At 50.8% G+C, this 18,652-nt stretch overlaps 1 protein-coding gene across 1 annotated transcript; it reads right to left on the bottom strand.

The window, feature by feature from the left end:
• Positions 1-3,928: 3,928 nt before the first annotated feature.
• On the bottom strand, positions 3,929-9,646 carry LOC144953748 (uncharacterized). The gene is made up of 2 exons (XM_078884342.1): positions 9,576-9,646; positions 3,929-5,623 (listed from the first exon to the last, which is right to left on the bottom strand). The coding sequence occupies exon 2, from the start codon at positions 5,253-5,255 to the stop codon at positions 4,026-4,028; it is 1,230 nt and encodes a 409-aa protein (XP_078740468.1). The 5' UTR covers positions 5,256-5,623; positions 9,576-9,646; the 3' UTR covers positions 3,929-4,025.
• Positions 9,647-18,652: the final 9,006 nt, after the last annotated feature.

Below are 18,652 nucleotides of genomic sequence, written 5' to 3'. Positions count from 1 at the left end.
TACTACAGTAGACTCTCGATTATCCGCGTGTGGTTTATCCGATTTGCGGATTAACTGCGCACCTGAGATTTTGACTTAAATTAACAACTTGTGGATTTTTTCTCAAGCAGTTATACAACATTGTTATTCTTGGAAATGTTTATTGCAAGTCATACGGTGCTTAAAGCGAGCAAATGTGTGCTCCGGTTAATCCGAAATCCAAGCAGTCACCTCCACAGTACAGTTGTAGTGCCATAAGAGGGGAGGGGCTGCTGGGGGCTCTGGGATCCTAGACAGATAAGCCCTCGGCACCAGGGGCTAGGATCCCAGGCACCCCAGCCAGTTAAGCCCCTTGGCGCCACCAACGGGGGGGAGGGGGGGCTGTGTGTGCTCTGTGGGATATCTGGGGGCACACACAACCCCACCCCTCGTTGGGGACGAGGCATAAAAGGGCAGCTCCCTGGCCGATCGAGGCCAGTCGCAGCTCAAGACCCGCCAGCCAGCCAGCTTAGGACCCTGGACCCCCTCGTCCCGCTTGTCCTTGTAAGGGCCGGGACGCTGTGAGGGCCAGTGGTGGGACTCTGGGACTCCCGGCTCTACGTCCTTGTAAGGGGGAGTTCCGAGGAAGCCAGAGTCCAGACCCGCACCTTGGCTCGGTCGGGTCAGATAGCCTCCCCTAGGGTAATTGTAGCCGGAGGACCCCAGAGCGTAGCCAGAGCAGTGTACCTAGGCTGTAACAGAGTATCAGGACTGTTGGAGTGTTGTATTGTAATAAAGAAGTTACCTCTACAAGTGTCTCTGGAACCCATTACACAGTAATTGCCACATCTTTACAACAGTGGGTGGCAGGGTTTGATTGATGTTGATTGGCTGTGGCTCTGCTGCCATCCACTTGGTGGGCAGTCTTCTGCGCGGGAGCAGGAAAGTGACTGAGCACACGCATCGGTCGTTTTCGTTCATTAACAGACTACATTTTCTTAACTTAAACATAATTTATACTAAATGTTAGTGTTGTTTTGGCACAGATGTCCGCAAAAAATCGAAGTGTTTGGATTATCCGCGATTTTGCAATATCCGCGGATGTCCTTCCCGTCATTAGCGTGGATAATCGAGAGTCTACCGTATCAATAGCTGGGCTTAAGCTAGTTCTATATCTGTATGGTCTTCTTGGTTCTTTCGGTAAAGTCACGTAGAAGGGAAATAATAAAATAATAAAAATAAAACATTAAATACAATTCTCACGACGTTTCAGCCACAACGCAAGCAGCCGTCCTCAGGTGAAGAACAGGTCTGTCGGGAAGACAGCGTCTGTCTTTCCGACAGAACCAAGAAGATGAATCCCTGCAGTCACGAAAGCTTTAAATCGAAGTGTATCTGTACGGTGTCCAGGGGGCTCTCCGATGTGGACCTCGTTTCGCACTCACATCGCCGACTGTTTGATGAAAAGGCACAACGCGCCACAGTGGCGAGATGTTACCTGCCTCGCCCGGTCTACGGGAGGTCGTGGGTTCAATCCCGACCCCTGACCGTCCGCTGTTTGTTTGGAGTCCCATCTTAAAGGTGCATTGAAAAATTATAATACTCCGATTGATGCTCCTACTGTTGTGGAGTGACTCATGCAGCCAGCTATGGCTGCAGGGTTTTGGTAGTACATGTTGTTTACGCCGTTTATTGTGAAAATTCCGTCACAGTTCCTATGACCACTGTTTCACTGGTTTCATGGCTTTATTTTGGTGATTTCGAAAAGTGTATTGGTTTAGCCATTGCTCTGTATAAATATTATAAACTATATTTTATCTCGGGTGAAAAAGGTAAACTTTTGATCGTCTTGGAACAAATTAAGCCCGTTAACTTGCATTTCCTATATTCCATAAACGGTCATTTCAATGAACGATGGTTTTCGTGGAACCGATTATTATCGTGAACCGAGCGAACCGCTGTTTAACGTAACGCCGGACAAATAACGGGGCCTTTTCCCCCCACAGGAACACGACGTGTTCAATGGATCGATCGTGCGCATGAAGGCAGAGCACCTGAACAGTCGGTCGCGAGCGCTACACATCACCGGCGCTCTCACACTTGAACGTCGTCGCCGCTGAGCGCCGACTCTTTGTTGTATTCTTCGGTGCGCCATGGGGGCATTTTAGCTCGACGTGCACGTGAAAGAAACGTGCAAGAAATGAGTAGCTCAGGCTAAAGAGATGGATGGCTTCTTAAGGGGTTGATGGGGAAGTTAGCAGCACGGCTGCTCGCGATATCAGAACACGGTGGGTCAATCGAAAATGTCTCGTCAATGGGATATAACGTGGACCCTACGGGAGGAGGATCCGTTAATCGAAATACAGGTGTATCAAATGATGGACCCAATTTCAAAGCAGTATATTTCACGATGGCAACACGTTACAATTACACAAAGAGTTACAAACGGTTTAATGAGTCATCCATTTTATAAATGCTCTATGTGCCCCCTCCACCTGCGGTACGGACAACATCGAGACGATAGTTGAATTCGTCCCAAACGCCTCTCAAAGCGTCTCCTTCCACTGAAGTCACCGCTGCCGTGATTCTGTTCATGAAGTCATCCAGATTAGTCGCTAATGGTGGCACAAAAACACCATGGTCTTTGATGTATCCCCACAAGAAAAAGTCACAGGGTGTGATGATGTCTGGGGATCTTGGGGGCCAAGAGTGTAGCGCCAAGTCTTGGGGTCCCGTGCAACCTATCCAACGTTGAGGCAGCGCGTCCTGCGAATTACTGAGGCTAGGGGCTGTTTGTGCGCTGGGAGAGGCATCTCGCGGTACTCATTTTAAACTCTATGATTCTAGATTTGAAGCTTTCGTGACTGCAAGGATTCATATTCTTAGGTTTTTTCGGTAAAGTCACGTAGATAAAAAAATAAAAATTAAATCACTTGATACAGCTGTCGTGCTGTGACGGTTCCACCTGAAGACGGAAGCTTGTGTTGCCTCCGAAACGTCGTGATTTTTATTTAATTTTTATTTTACTTTTATTAATTTTAATTTTTTACCTACGTGACTTTACCGGGAAAACCTAAGAATATTACACTCTATGGCCCTCCCTCTCTATGCCCCTCCCTCTCTATGGCCCTCCCTCTCTATGCCCCTCCCTCTCTATGCCCCTCCCTTTCAAGTGGTAAGAGTTTCATTCATGGGCGGTTCGTGGTTGCAGAGATATAGCGATTTCAAATTGGATCCAGCCGCGACCCCGACGTGTTCTCAGCCGTACAACTGGGCGTTGCACAGCAGAGGTCGCAATCGGGTACCCGATACCCGTACCCCCTACCCGATACCCGGCTACCCGTACCCGGCTGGGTATCGGGTAGGGTACGGGTACCCGTTTGCGACCCTGGTGCGGCCGGGTACGGTTAAGGAATCAAAACCCGTTTGCGACCTCTGTTGCACAGTTAAGAAGCCGATGATGATGATGACAATGAAGTGTGGGTTACGGCCCCACTCCTGTCCGACGTACATCTCGTCAGCGTGGAGGAGTAGGCCAAATACCTTCAAATAACACCAGAGAGCGTTGTCCCCGAAACTCGATCTTGAGTTGGCAATTCTGGAAAACTTGCCTCTGGGAATGTTTCCATGATTAAAAAGCGACAAACTCATTTTGTTTTTATCATTTTCCCTCCACCTTCATGGCGCCTGGCATCTTTCTCCTGATCATATCCTCCTCATCTTCCACCTCCTCCGCCTCATCTTCCACCTCCACCTTAACAACACTTGTGTAGACCTCATGATGACGATCATCAACATCATCAACATCATCGTCGTCGTCGACGCTGTCTCTTCTCTCCTGCTTCACGATCAACAAGGGCCCGAGGGGCCAATGCACGTCTCCGTGGCGACCGTCGTCACCGCCGTCTCCGTGGCGACCGTCGTCACCGCCGTCTCCGTGGCGACCGTCGTGGTTGCCGGGGCTCTCCTCTCCCGTCTCCAGCTTGACGACGGAGAATCCCAAGTGGGGACTCTCGCTTCCACAGCCCTCGGACGCCGCCATTCCTGCCTCTTCACCCGGCCACAGTTCAGAGCCGCAAGTTTTGACCGCCGCTACCGACGATGATGCCGCCACCGACGATGATGCCGCCACCGACGATGATGCCGCTACCGACGTCGAAGCCGCCGCGGATGATCCCGCTACCGACGACGTGACCGTTTCTGCCGAGGCGGATCTCCCCCGGCGTTCCGTCTCCTCCCCCTCCTCCCCCTCCCCCCCCCTCTTCCATCCCCTCCCTCCCCTCCCCACGGCCGTTAACCGCGGCCTCCCGCCGGTGAACCTCCCGGTGCTTCTTGAGCGAGGCCGCCTGGGCGAACGCCCGGCCGCATTCAGCGCAGCCGAAGGGCTTCTCCCCGGCGTGGGTCCGCCGGTGTCCCCGGAGGTCCCCCGACTGTCCGAACCGGCGTCCGCAGTCCTCGCACTCGTACGGCCGTTCCCCGGTGTGGGTCCGGCGGTGCCGGCGGAGGCAGCCGGCCTCGGCAAACCGGCGTCCGCAGTCCTGGCACTCGTACGGCCTCTCCCCGGTGTGAGTGCGGCGGTGGCGGCGGAGGGCGCCCGACTCGGCGAACGCCGCCCCGCACGCCGCGCACGAGTAGGGCCGCTCTCCCGTGTGGGTGCGGCGGTGGCCCCGCAGGTGGCCCGAGGTGGCGAAGCGGCGGCCGCAGTCGCCGCAGCGGTGAGGCCGCTCCCCGCTGTGCGTCCTGCCGTGGCGGGACAGGTCGCCCGACGTCGCGAAGCGGCGGCCGCACTCGCCGCAGGCGTGGGGACGCTCGCCGCCGTGCGTCCGGCGGTGGTTGCGGAGGGTGCCGCTCTCGGCGAAGGACTTGCCGCACTCGGGGCAGGCGAAGGGCTTCTCGCCGGTGTGGGAGCGCAGGTGGCGCCGAAGGTGGCCGCTCTCGGCGTAGGCCTTGCCGCAGCGGGGGCAGGCGTGGGGCCGCTCCCCCGAGTGGGTGCGGCGGTGCTTGCCGAGGGAGCCCGACTCGGCGAAGGACTTGCCGCAGGCCGGGCAGGCGTAGGGGCGCTCCCCGGTGTGGGTGCGCTCGTGGTTGCGGAGGCTCCCGGCGCGGTCCGTGCCGTACGGGCACAGGGAGCACAGGTGGCGCTTGGCGCCCGGACGGTCGGCGGCGGTGTTGGTGGTGGTGCTGGTGGCGGCGGTGGTGTCGGTGGTGGTGGTGTCGGTGGTGGTGGTGGCGGTATCAGTGGTGGCGGTGGTGGCCGGACGCTCCATTGGTTGGATGGGGTGGGTGGTGGTGGCCATCCGGTAGAACCGAGGGGTGACAACGGTGGTGGAGGAGGAGTTGCCTAGCAACGGAGGAGTTGCTTAGCAACGAATGAGTTGCCTCGCAATGGAGGAGTTGCCTAGCAACAGAGGAGTTGATTCGCAACGGATGAGTTGCCTAGCAATGGAGTTGCCTAGCAACGGAGGAATTGATTAGCAACAGAGGAGTTGCCCAGCAACGGAGGAGCTGACTAGCAACAGAGGAGTTGATTAGCGATGGATGAGTTGCCTAGCAATGGAGGAGTTGCCTAGCAACAGAGGAGTTGCCTAGCAACAGATGAGTTGCCCAGCAATGGAGGAGCTGCCCGGCGATGGATGAGGAGTAACGGCCCGGCGATGACGTTGCCCTACCAACGGAAGGACAACGATTGGGCGTTAGCACGACAACAGCTGGACATCTGTTAACAAAGAGCTTTACAGCTCACCGGGTTTGTCCCCAGTATGAATAACAAACATTCTGATGTTGAGGAAGTCACTGGGGGCTGGACAGAGACACAGAGACACAGAGAGACAGAGACACATACACAGAGAGACACAGAGACAGAGAGACACAGAGACACAGAGAGACACAGAGACAGAGAGAGACACAGAGACACAGAGAGACACAGATACGCTGAAAATTATCTTTACAGCTGCCCTTTCTCCTCTCTACTATAAAACTATTTGTTTTATTTTACCAGGTCAGGACTCGCTACTGTGTAGCACTTTTGTCAGAAGCGGCCTGGCCTATCACCTGCAGTGACAGCAGCTCAAGTGTCTGACATCACCACCACCATCATCATCGTGTGGAGATTTATAGCAGAAGCCAAATACTCTAAACGTGTGTTTCTACAGTGACCCACAGAGACCCACACAGACACAAAGAGACCCACAGAGACCCACACAGACACACAGAGACCCATACAGACCCATACTCAGAGACCCACAGAGACCCATACTCATAGAGATCAAAAGAAACCCACAGAGACCCATACTCAGAGAGATCATAAGAAACCCACAGAGAACCATACTAAAACACACACAACATACTCACACAACATCCATAGAGTACATTACACACTACACAACATACACACAATATGCACAGCACATTACAACTACACAATACACACACAACATGCGTACAGCATTGTGCAAAAAATACATGGTACACTACACCCACACACAACAACAACCGCCATTCACCACTAAGTGGTGGTGACGTCACCACGACGCTTGTGCCAGGCCATGTGCACGTTGAGGCCACGTGAAGTGTCGAACGCCCCCTGGCAGGAGGTCACGGGGCAGACCCAGCAGGTGCCACGGGTCGACTGACTGAGATGAGTGGCCGATGCACCACCTGTGCCCCAACTGTGCCAACTTGCTGTGCTTTAGGCACCCGGCACTCCGCTCGTTGTTGTGGGAGGGCGACTGCCTCCAACTGCCCAGTAGCGTCCTTCACGAGCCTCCTCCACAGAGGCCGATCTTGACACCGCTGGTACCAGTCATCGGCAAGTCCACTCAGCTCCACGTCCTCCTGTACCACATCACTCCATCTCTTTTCTAGCCCGTGCCGCGCCCGTTTAGCCCCCTCCATCCGGCCGAACAAAAGCTGTTTAGGCATGCGGTGGCTGGGCATGCAGGCTACATGGCCCAGCCAACGCAGCCTTGCCTGCCGGAGGAGCTCACCAATGGTACTTTGCCCAGATCTTTCAAGGATTTGTGAGCTCCTCACACAATCCAGCCTGGTTAAACCGAAGACGGATCGTAGGCAGGCCAGCCTAAATGTTTTTCACCGGCGAAGATGTTCCATTAGGGGGGTCCACGTTTCGCAAGCGTAGAGAAGGGAGGGAATGACCGTGGCCGAGAAGACCTGAAGCTTCGTGCGGAGCGACAGAGCAGGTAGCTTCCACACAGCGTTACGAAAAGATATTGCCGCTCGACTGATTCGGAGTGAGACCTCTGCTGTTAAACCGGAGCCGGTCATGAGCACACTGCCCAGGTATGGGAAACTCTCCACTCTCTCCACAACTGCCCTATCACCAATTGGGAGTTGTGGGGGTGGAGTGTCCGATGGTACAAAATACCCAGGCAGGTGCTTCGTTTTGGTGGTGCCCCACCTCTTAGTGGCAAGCTCCAGGTTCAGCAGCAGCGCCTCCAACTCCTCCTCTGAGTGAGCAGCAATCACCAAATCATCGGCTTACATAACATGGTTGACCAATAGGGAGCCATCCCTTAACTGCACCCGGGCATCGATCAGCCTCCCATTCTATCTGTACCACACAACACATGTACAACATGCATACAACATGCACACACTAAACACACAACACACACAGGAGTGGTTAGTAGTGGACAAGGTGTGTAATTGTTTTATTTATAATTATATATAATTAGTGATTTGTTTAAGACTCTTTGTTTGTGTCTCTCTGTCTTTCTGTATCTCTGTCTCTCTCTGTGTCTCTGTCTCTGTCTCTCTGTCTGTCTCTCTGTGTCTCTCTGTGTCTCTCTGTGTCTCTCTGTGTCTCTGTCTGTGTCTCTTTGTGTCTCCGTCTCTCTGTCTCTCTCTGTCTTTCTGTGTCTCTGTCTCTCTCTGTGTCTCTGTGTCTCTCTGTGTCTCTGTCTGTGTCTCTGTCTGTCTGTCTCTCTGTGTCTCTGTGTCTCTCTGTGTCTCTGTCTCTCTGTGTCTCTGTGTCTCTCTGTCTCCGTCTCTCTGTCCCTCTCTGTGTCTCTCTGTGTCTGTCTCTGTGTCTCTCTGTGTCTCTCTGTGTCTTTGTGTCTCTGTGTCTCTGTGTCTCTCTGTGTCTCCGTCTCTCTGTCCCTCTCTGTGTCTCTCTGTCTCTCTGTGTCTTTGTGTCTCTGTGTCTCTCTGTGTCTCCGTCTCTCTGTCCCTCTCTGTGTCTCTCTGTGTCTGTCTCTGTCCCTCTCTGTGTCTCTCTGTGTCTTTGTGTCTCTGTGTCTCTCTGTGTCTCTGTGTCTCTCTCTGTGTCTATGTCTCTCTGTGTCTTTGTGTCTCTGTGTCTCTCTCTGTGTCTATGTCTCTCTGTGTCTCTGTGTCTCTCTGTGTCTCTGTCTGTCTGTCTCTCTGTGTCTCTGTGTCTCTCTGTGTCTCTGTGTCTCTCTGTGTCTCTGTCTCTCTGTGTCTCTGTGTCTCTCTGTCTCCGTCTCTCTGTCCCTCTCTGTGTCTCTCTGTGTCTGTCTCTGTGTCTCTCTGTGTCTCTCTGTGTCTTTGTGTCTCTGTGTCTCTGTGTCTCTCTGTGTCTCCGTCTCTCTGTCCCTCTCTGTGTCTCTCTGTCTCTCTGTGTCTTTGTGTCTCTGTGTCTCTCTGTGTCTCCGTCTCTCTGTCCCTCTCTGTGTCTGTCTCTGTCCCTCTCTGTGTCTCTCTGTGTCTTTGTGTCTCTGTGTCTCTCTGTGTCTCTGTGTCTCTCTCTGTGTCTATGTCTCTCTGTGTCTTTGTGTCTCTGTGTCTCTCTCTGTGTCTGTGTCTCTCCGTCTCTCTCTGTGTCTCCGTCTCTCTGTGTCTCTCTGTCTCTCTGTGTCTGTCTCTCTGTGTCTCTCTGTCTCTCTGTGACTGTCTCTCTGTGTCTCTGTCTCCGTCTCTCTGTGTCTCTCTCTGTGTCTCTGTCTCTCTGTGTCTGTGTCTCTCTCTCTGTGTCTGTGTCTCTCTCTCTGTGTCTCTGTCTCTCTCTGTCTCTCTGTGTCTGTGTGTCTCTGTTTCTCTGTGTCTCTCTCTGTCTCCGTCTCTCTGTGTCTCCGTCTCTCTGTGTCTGTGCTTCTCTGTGTCTCTCTGTCTCTGTGTCTCTCTGTGTCTGTCTCTGTGTCTCTCTGTGTCTGTGTCTCTGTCTGTCTCTGTGTCCCACTCACCCTGTCTCTCTCTCTCTCTGTGTCTCTGTCTGTCTCTGTGTCCCACTCACCCTGTGTCTCTGTCTGTCTCTGTGTCTGTGTGTCTCTGTCTGTCTCTGTGTCTCTGTGTGTCTCTGTGTCCCACTCACCCTGTGTCTCTGTCTGTCTCTGTGTCTCTGTGTGTCTCTGTCTGTCTCTGTGTGTCTCTGTGTCCCACTCACCCTGTGTCTCTCTCTCTCTGTGTCTCTGTGTGTCTCTGTGTGTGTCTGTGTGTCTCTGTGTGTCTCTGTGTCTCCCACTCACCCTGTGTCTCTGTGTCTCTGTGTGTCTCTGTGTGTCTCTGTGTCTCTGTGTGTCTCTCTCTGTCTCTCTCTCTGTGTCTCTGTGTGTCTGTGTCTCTCTCTCTGTCTCTGTGTCTATCTGTGTCTGTGTCTCTGTCTCTGTGTGTCTCTGTGTGTGTCTGTGTCTCCCACTCACCCGAGTCTCGGAGTCTTCGTTGTGGCCGAGTCGAGAGTTCTGGCTCTGAGCGTGACGTCATGATCCCGCGCGTTACACTCGGAAGTGACGTCACCACGCCTTTTCACTGGGAATGACGTCATGCGCTCTTCGCGTCCCCAACGAATGACGTCACCTACGCGTGTAAACTCATGGGCGACGAAGCCAACATCATCCTCTTGTTGAGGGTTGCGTGACGTCACCGACTTTGTACTTAATCCCGAGAGTGACGTCACCCCCTCCCGCAGTTACACTCGAAAATGACGTCACCGCAACTTGCACAGCTGCTGGCGTCACCACCACTTGGACTTTAATAACAGCGCCATTCTCTCTCTAGCGCTGCCTCTAACGCGAGCACTCACGTTTGGGTGGGTGAGTGAATGGGTGGGTGTGTGGGTGAGTGTGTGGGTGGGTGGGTGAGTGTGTGGGTTGGTGGGTGAGTGGGTGGGTGAGTGGGTTAGTGTGGGTGGGTGAGTGGGTTGGTGGATGAGTGAATGGGTGAGTGGGTGAGTGTGTGAGTGTGTGGGTGGGTGAGTGGGTGTGTGGATGGCTGAGTGAGTGGGTGAGTGAGTGGGTGAGTGAGTGGGTGGGTGAGTGAGTGAGTGGGTTGGTGTGTGGGTGAGTGTGTGGGTGAGTGGATGGGTGAGTGGGTTGGTGGGTGAGTGTGTGGGTGGGTGAGTGTGTGGGTGGGTGAGTGAGTGGGTGGTTGCGTGAGTGGTTGGGTGAGTGGGTGGGTGAGTGAGTGGGTGGGTGAGTATGTGGATGAGTGGGTGGGTGAGTGTGTGGGTGGGTGAGTGAGTGGATGGGTTGGTGGGTGAGTGAGTGTGTGTGGGTGGGTGAGTGAGTGGGTGGGTGAGTGGGTAGGTGAGTGGGTAGGTGGGTGGGTGAGTGAGTGTGGGTGGGTGGGTGAGTGAGTGGGTGGGTGAGTGAGTGGGTGGGTGAGTGGGTGTGTGGGTGGGTGAGTGAGTGGGTGGGTGAGTTGGTGGGTGGGTGAGTGGGTGTGTGGGTGGGTGGGTGAGTGGGTTAGTGTGTGGGTGAGTGGGTTGGTGGATGAGTGAATGGGTGAGTGGGTGAGTGGGTGCACTTGGCCTGGCACAAGCGTCGTGGTGACGTCACCGCCACTTAGTGGTGAATGGCGGTTGTTGTTGTTGTGTGGATGGGTGAGTGTGTGGGTGGGTGAGTGAGTGGATGGGTGGGTAAGTGTGTGAGTGGGTGAGTGAGTGAGTGTGTGGATGGGTGGGTAAGTGTGTGGGTGGGTGGGTGAGTGTGTCGGTGGGTCATCCCTGTCAACCCATACTTCTCACCCAGTATTCTTGTACAGGGAAATTGAGTTTTCAGGTCCACACGGCGTACAGCCGTTTCAATCCGGGCAAATAAAACATTAAACATTGTCTCTCTGTCTCTCTGTCTGTGCTTCTCCCTTGTGATGGGATTTTGTAGGATGAGCGTTGAGATGTCTAAGGGCACGGGGTGACCAATGAGGTCTGAATTTGTCTGTAATAAGGTAGGGCGCTGATAAGGGGTTGACAGCAATGGGAGTGTAGTGTATAGTGTAGTGTATGGTGTAGTGTATTGTGTAGTGTATAGTGTAGTGTGTAGTGTAGTGTGTATAGTGTAGTGACTACACTATATACACTACACTACTATACACTACACTATACACTATTACTAGACTACACTACTATACACTACACACTACTCTACACTAGACACTACACTATGCACTATTACTAGACTACACTACTATACACTACACTACTACACTACACACTACACTATTACTTGACTACACTACTATACACTACACACTACTCTACACTAGACACTACAATATGCACTATTACTAGACTACACTACTATACACTACACTACTACACTACACACTACTCTACACTATTACTTGACTACACTACTATACACTACACTACACACTACTATACACTACACTACTATACACTATTACTAGACTACACTACAATACACTACACTACTACACTATACACGACTATTGACTACACTACTATACAAGACACTATACACTACACAATACACTACTATACACTACCCTATACACTATAACTTGACTACACTATTATACACTATACTATACACTATTACTAGACTACACTACTATACACTACACTATATACTACACACTACTCTACACTACTATACAAGACACTATACACTATTACTAGACTACACTACTATACACTACACTATACACTATTACTAGACTACACTACTATACACTACACTACTATACACTACACTATACACTATTACTAGACTACACTACTATACACTACACTACACACTACTCTACACTACACACTACACTATAATTGTAAATGTTGTGGGTTTACTCTCCGACACAGCGGTGTGCTGTACTGGTGACGAATTGGCCACATTCAGTTTACGCGTGTTGAACGACGCCATTTTTCAACATCTTCACGCGATGTAACCCAGCAGCAACGACAAGCAGAAGCGCCGTGTCCTGGACGACATCGCCCGCTAGCCATTCAACCCGTGCCAACGTGGGCCGATGCGAGCGATGGGCTGGGCCATCTGTCCCTCGGCTACAACAGGTGGCTCAAAAATGGAAATTACTTCAAGGCTTTCCAGAGGTCCTGGGTGTCACCTGTTCCTTCATTCAATATTAACGATGTGCGGCGGGGGGGTGGTGGAGGGGGCAGTGCCTCGACTTACGAACGCGTCCCTTTCCAGTGTCACGACACAGACGACGAGAACGTCAGAAGAGACACCTTTTACACCATTGGAACCTTATTTGCCAGTAAATAAATATGATAATTGGTTTTTTACCCTTCTATCCGGCAACAGATAGAAGGGTAAATGGTGCATTGTCTTTGAGTTGTGCGCCTTTTGGCGTCATCTGGTCCAACACCAATGTGAGAATAGGCTCTAAGGAAAGCTGTCTCGGGTGTGGACCAATCAACTTCAAGGACAGTGCATATCCATTATCAGAGTTGTGGTTTTTGTTTGCATTATGGCTGCAGGTATTGTGGTCTATGCAAACATGACTCCTTGTAGTAAAAAAGGTGTCAGTTTTGTTGCCAGATAGAAGGGTAAAAAAACAATTATCGAGACACTTTTTGTTGCGTTGACACCGTAAGGAAGCCGCGTGATCGAATTACTGGGTGAGGGACAATCGGCTTCCGTGTCTGTCTTCCTTCCAGCTTCCAGCTTCCTCCGATCTTCTCGTCATCTTCTTGGTTCTTTCGGTAAAGTCATCACGTAGAAGGGAAATAATAAAATAATAAAAATAAAACACAATAAAATAATTCTCACGACGTTTCGGCGACAACGCAAGCAGCCGTCCTCAGGTGAAGAACAGGTCTGTCGGGGAGACAGCGTCTGAATGAACACCACCAGGCTTGGCTATGGGTAGTGCTGAGTCTATGGGTAGTGTTGAGTCTATGGGTAGTGTTGAGTCTATGGGCAGTGTTGCGTCTATGGGCAGTGTTGAGCAGAGGTGGGACAAAGTCATTGTTATGCAAGTCCAAGTCGAGTCGCAAGTCATCAAATTCATGACTCGAGTCTGACTCGAGTCCAAGTCACATGACTCGAGTCCACATCTCATAGGTGGGACAAAGTCATTGTTATGCAAGTCCAAGTCGAGTCGCAAGTCATCAAATTCATGACTCGAGTCTGACTCGAGTCCAAGTCACATGACTCGAGTCCACACCTCTGGTGTTGAGTATATGGGCAGTGTTGAGTCTATGGGTAGTGTTGAGTCTATGGGCAGTGTTGAGTCTATGGGTAGTGTTGAGTCTATGGGTAGTCTTGAGTCTATGGGTAGTGCTGAGTCTATGGGCAGTGTTGAGTCTATGGGCAGTGTCGAGTCTATGGGTAGTGTTGAGTCTATGGGTAGTGTTGAGTCTATGGGTAGTGTTGAGTATATGGGCAGTGTTGAGTCTATGGGTAGTGTTGAGTCTATGGGTAGTGTTGAGTCTATGGGTAGTCTTGAGTCTATGGGTAGTGCTGAGTCTATGGGCAGTGCTGAGTCTATGGGTAGTGTTGAGTCTATGGGCAGTGTTGAGTCTATGGGCAGTGTTGAGTATATGGGCAGTGTTGAGTCTATGGGTAGTGTTGAGTCTGTGGGTGGCAGTGTTGAGTCTATGGGTAGTTTTATTTCGATTTAAAACTTTCGTGACTGCAGGGATTCATCTTCTTGGTTCTTTCGGTAAAGTCATCACGTCGAAGGGAAATAATAATATAATAAAAATAAAACATAATAAAATACAATTCTCACGACGTTTCGGCCACAACGCAAGCAGCCGTCCTCAGGTGAAGAACAGGTCTGTTGGGAAGACAGCGTCTCGATCTTCTTGTCATTGTTGTTTTTGTACCTATAGCCAATGCCCAACCAGGTATTGGTATCGAATGACGGTGATGAGGTCACCACGGCGCCTGTGCCAGGCCAGGTGCACTTTGAGGCGATCACGTGAAGTGCCGAAGGCTCGCTGCTGGCAAGAGGCCACGGGACAGACCCAGCAGGTGCCATGGGTTGACTGCTGTGCCAGGCTAGGTGCAGGAGGAGGCGGTCACGGGACAGACCCAGCAGGTGCCATGGGTTGACTGCTGTGCCAGGCTAGGTGCATGAGGAAGAGGTCACGGGACAGATCCAGCAGGTGCCATGGGTTGACTGCTGTGCCAGGCTAGGTGCATGAGGAGGTTACGTGACAGACCCAGCAGGTGCCATGGGTTGACTGCTGTGCCAGGCTAGGTGCAGGAGGTCACGGGACGGACCCAGCAGGTGCCATGGGTTGACTGCTGTGCCAGGCTAGGTGCAGGAGGAGGTGGTCACGGGACAGACCCAGCAGGTGCCATGGGTTGACTGCTGTGCCAGGCTAGGTGCAGGAGGTCACGGGACGGACCCAGCAGGTGCCATGAGGTTGACCCACTTGAGATGCACCACCAGCAGCTGTTGTTCACTCCTTTCCTCTGCCAACTTTTGCTGCAGGTTACCTGCCCCTGGGGGGGCATCGCTCGTCGTTGTGAGCCGTGGGCTCTGCTACAAATGCGTTGCTTCTGCTGCTGTTGTTGTTGTTGCTTGTTTGTTTGGAGGGCCACTTTGTCGAGATATAATTTGTGGGCAATGTCGCTTGTGAAAAATACGTTCTTGAGGGTTTTTTTTTTTAAATACGGGAGAGTGATGAGTTCTTATCCATTTGCTATCTTCCATGCAAACAAGTGTAGAACACCAAAGAACGAGAATGACTCGATCCAGAACACGGTGCATCTTAACGAGATTGGGAAAGTATTAACGATGGCTCGATTCGTTACGCACTATTGACACGTGATGCACGAAGATGCGAATCAACTTGTGGCGGATAACAACACTGGTCAACAAAAAACATGTTTTTCTGGCCTGGACTTAGATTAATTTCAGGATGCTGATTCCAAACCTGATCTCAGATTTGCTCTATCACATCTCATTTTTTATGCTATCGGCATACCCCATTTTCATTGATTGCAAGTTGTGGCGAGTCAGTGACTGCTTTAGTGTTAAAATACGGTGCTGTATTTTTAGTTTAGTGTGTTTTATAATATCATTTTATGTAGATATCCACATTTATTTAAGATTTTTCTTCCGCAGTTTTTATTGAAAATGCAATATTTGATATCTCAAAAACCTGATGTGATAAAATTGATGTCAGATTTGGAATCAGCACCCCCCAAAATAACATTAAAACCGTTGGAATACCTTATGCCAGAAAAAGTGTGTTGACCAGCGCAATTTATTGACCGATTTCAACCAACTCATCAAAACTTTAGGGGGCCACAGCAAACAGCACAGGTTTACAAAACCCCATCGTAGTTCACCGGCTCAACACAGCGACCCCCGCATGTCGCCAATCACAGAACCCCGTGACACCAAAATAGGCACGAAAACTCCACAGGGACACAACGGGTACAGAACACGGCAATGGTAGAGAGATCACAGAACACTTCAAGGATTGGGCAATTGCAGGACACTGCAATGGTTAAGTGATTAAAGAACACAGCACAGAGCGATTACAGAACACTGCAATGGTGAAGTGATTCAAGAACACGACACAGACATGGCAATTACAGGACACGGCAATGGTGAAGTGATTCAAGAACACGGCACAGACAGGGCAATTACAGGACACTGCAATGGTGAAGTGATTCAAGAACACGGCACAGACAGGGCAATTACAGGACACTGCAATGGTGAAGTGATTCAAGAACACGACACAGACAGGGCAATTACAGGACACCGCAATGGTGAAGTGATTCAAGAACACGACACAGACATGGCAATTACAGGACACCGCAATGGTGAAGTGATTCAAGAACACGGCACAGACAGGGCAATTACAGGACACCGCAATGGTGAAGTGATTCAAGAACACGGCACAGACAGGGCAATTACAGGACACCGCAATGGTGAAGTGATTCAAGAACACGGCACAGACAGGGCAATTACAGGACACCGCAATGGTGAAGTGATTCAAGAACACGGCACAGACAGGGCAATTACAGGACACCGCAATGGTGAAGTGATTCAAGAACACGGAACAGACAGGGCAATTACAGGACACTACAATGGTGAAGTGATTCAAGAACACGGCACAGACAGGGCAATTACAGGACACTGCAATGGTGAAGTGATTCAAGAACACGACACAGACAGGGCAATTACAGGACACCGCAATGGTGAAGTGATTCAAGAACACGACACAGACAGGGCAATTACAGGACACGGCAATGGTGAAGTGATTCAAGAACACGGCACAGACATGGCAATTACAGGACACGGCAATGGTGAAGTGATTACAGAACACAACACAGACAGGGCAATTACAGGACACTGCAATGGTGAAGTGATTCAAGAACACGGCACAGACAGGGCAATTACAGGACACGGCAATGGTGAAGTGATTACAGAACACGGTACAGACAGGGCAATTACAGGACACGGCAATGGTGAAGTGATTCAAGAACACGACACAGACAGGGCGATTACAGGACACTGCAATGGTGAAGTGATTCAAGAACACGACACAGACAGGGCGATTACAGGACATGGCAATGGTGAAGTGATTCAAGAACACGACACAGACAGGGCAATTACAGGACACTGCAATGGTGAAGTGATTCAAGAACACGACACAGACAGGGCAATTACAGGACACGGCAATGGTGAAGTGATTCAAGAACACGGCACAGACAGGGCAATTACAGGACACGGCAATGGTGAAGTGATTCAAGAACACGACACAGACAGGGCAATTACAGGACACTGCAATGGTGAAGTGATTCAAGAACACGGCACAGACAGGGCAATTACAGGACACGGCAATGGTGAAGTGATTCAAGAACACGACACAGACAGGGCAATTACAGGACACTGCAATGGTGAAGTGATTCAAGAACACGGAACAGACAGGGCAATTACAGGACACCGCAATGGTGAAGTGATTCAAGAACACGACACGGCAATTACAGGACACCGCAATGGTGAAGTGATTCAAGAACACGGAACAGACAGGGCAATTACAGGACACGGCAATGGTGAAGTGATTCAAGAACACGACACAGACAGGGCAATTACAGAACACTGCAATGGTGAGTGATTCAAGAACACGACACAGGGCAATTACAGGACACGGCAATGGTGAAGTGATTCAAGAACACGACACAGGGCAATTACAGGACACCGCAATGGTGAAGTGATTCAAGAACACGGAACAGACAGGGCAATTACAGGACACTGCAATGGTGAAGTGATTCAAGAACACGACACAGACAGGGCAATTACAGGACAATAACCGCTCACCCCGTCTTACCTCGCATAAACCCGGCCACCCACATCACCACGGGGTGACAGTGTTTGTCTCTCTGTGCCGTTGTTACACCAAGATGGTACCGGTGGAACGGCTAAACAGGACCATTACCAGAAGTCACCGGAGCTGTGGACTTTTAAATCATCGGCGAGATTGAAAACTCAATTCGTTAAAACTGCCTGATGTTGTTGTTGTGGTGTGTGTGTTGTCCTTCCCGCGTAACCTCCGATTCACGTGGTTGGCTGCGATAAGGTGCCACAGAGGTTCAACGTAAATACATTGCCGAGAGGAAGACTAACATTGCCCATAGACTAACATTGCCCATAGACTTACACTGCCCATAGACTCACACTGAACATAGACTAACATTGCCCATAGACTATCATTGCCCATAGACTAACATTGCCCATAGACTATCATTACCCATAGACTAACATTGCCCATCGACTAACATTGCCCATAGACTAACATTGCACATAGAACAATAACAACTCTGCAGTATTGTGTGACTGTGATCATCCACAGCAGCACCGCAGATTAAAGTGTAACGACGCAGCGACGGTGATCCGCTTGAATTTCGATGTAAAGCTTCTTTCGTGACTGCAGGGATTCATCGTCTTGGTTCTTTCGGTAAAGTCATCACGTAGAAGGGAAATAATAAAATAATAAAAATAAAACATTATCAAATAATTCTCACGACGTTTCGGCCACAACGCAAGCAGCCGTCCTCAGGTGGAGAACAGGTCTGTCGGGGAGACAGCGTCTGAATGAAACACCACCACGCTTGGAGCGTATATTTAAGCTGGGTTGGAAGGGGGGAAGGGCGCCTTGACAAAATAATTTGCATATCAAGAGGCGCCCTTCCCCCCTTCCAACGCAGCTTAAAGTCGCTCCAAGCCTGGTGGTGTTTCATTCAGATGCTGTCTCCCCGACATACCTGTTCTCCACCTGAGGACGGCTGCTTGCGTTGTGGCCGAAACGTCGTGAGAATTGTATTTTATTATGTTTAATTTTTATTATTTTATTACTTCCCTTCTACGTGACGACTTTACCGAAAGAACCAAGAAGATGAATCCCTGCAGTCACGAAAGTTTTAAATCGAAATAAAACTACCCATAGACTCAACACTGCCACCCACAGACTCAACACTGCCCATAGACTCAACACTGCCACCCATAGACTCAACACTACACATAGACTCAGCACTACCCATAGACTCAACAC

The sequence above is a fragment of the Lampetra fluviatilis genome, chromosome 82 (assembly GCF_964198595.1).
Source record: "Lampetra fluviatilis chromosome 82, kcLamFluv1.1, whole genome shotgun sequence".
Classification (NCBI taxonomy): domain Eukaryota; kingdom Metazoa; phylum Chordata; class Hyperoartia; order Petromyzontiformes; family Petromyzontidae; genus Lampetra; species Lampetra fluviatilis.
The sequence above is the reverse complement of the archived record's forward strand: the minus strand, read 5'-3'. Positions and strand labels throughout refer to the sequence as shown.

Coding starts and splice junctions, on each gene's coding strand:
- LOC144953748 (XM_078884342.1), bottom strand. CDS start 5,255: ATGGCCACCACCACCCACCCCATCCAACCAATGGAGCGTCCGGCCACC.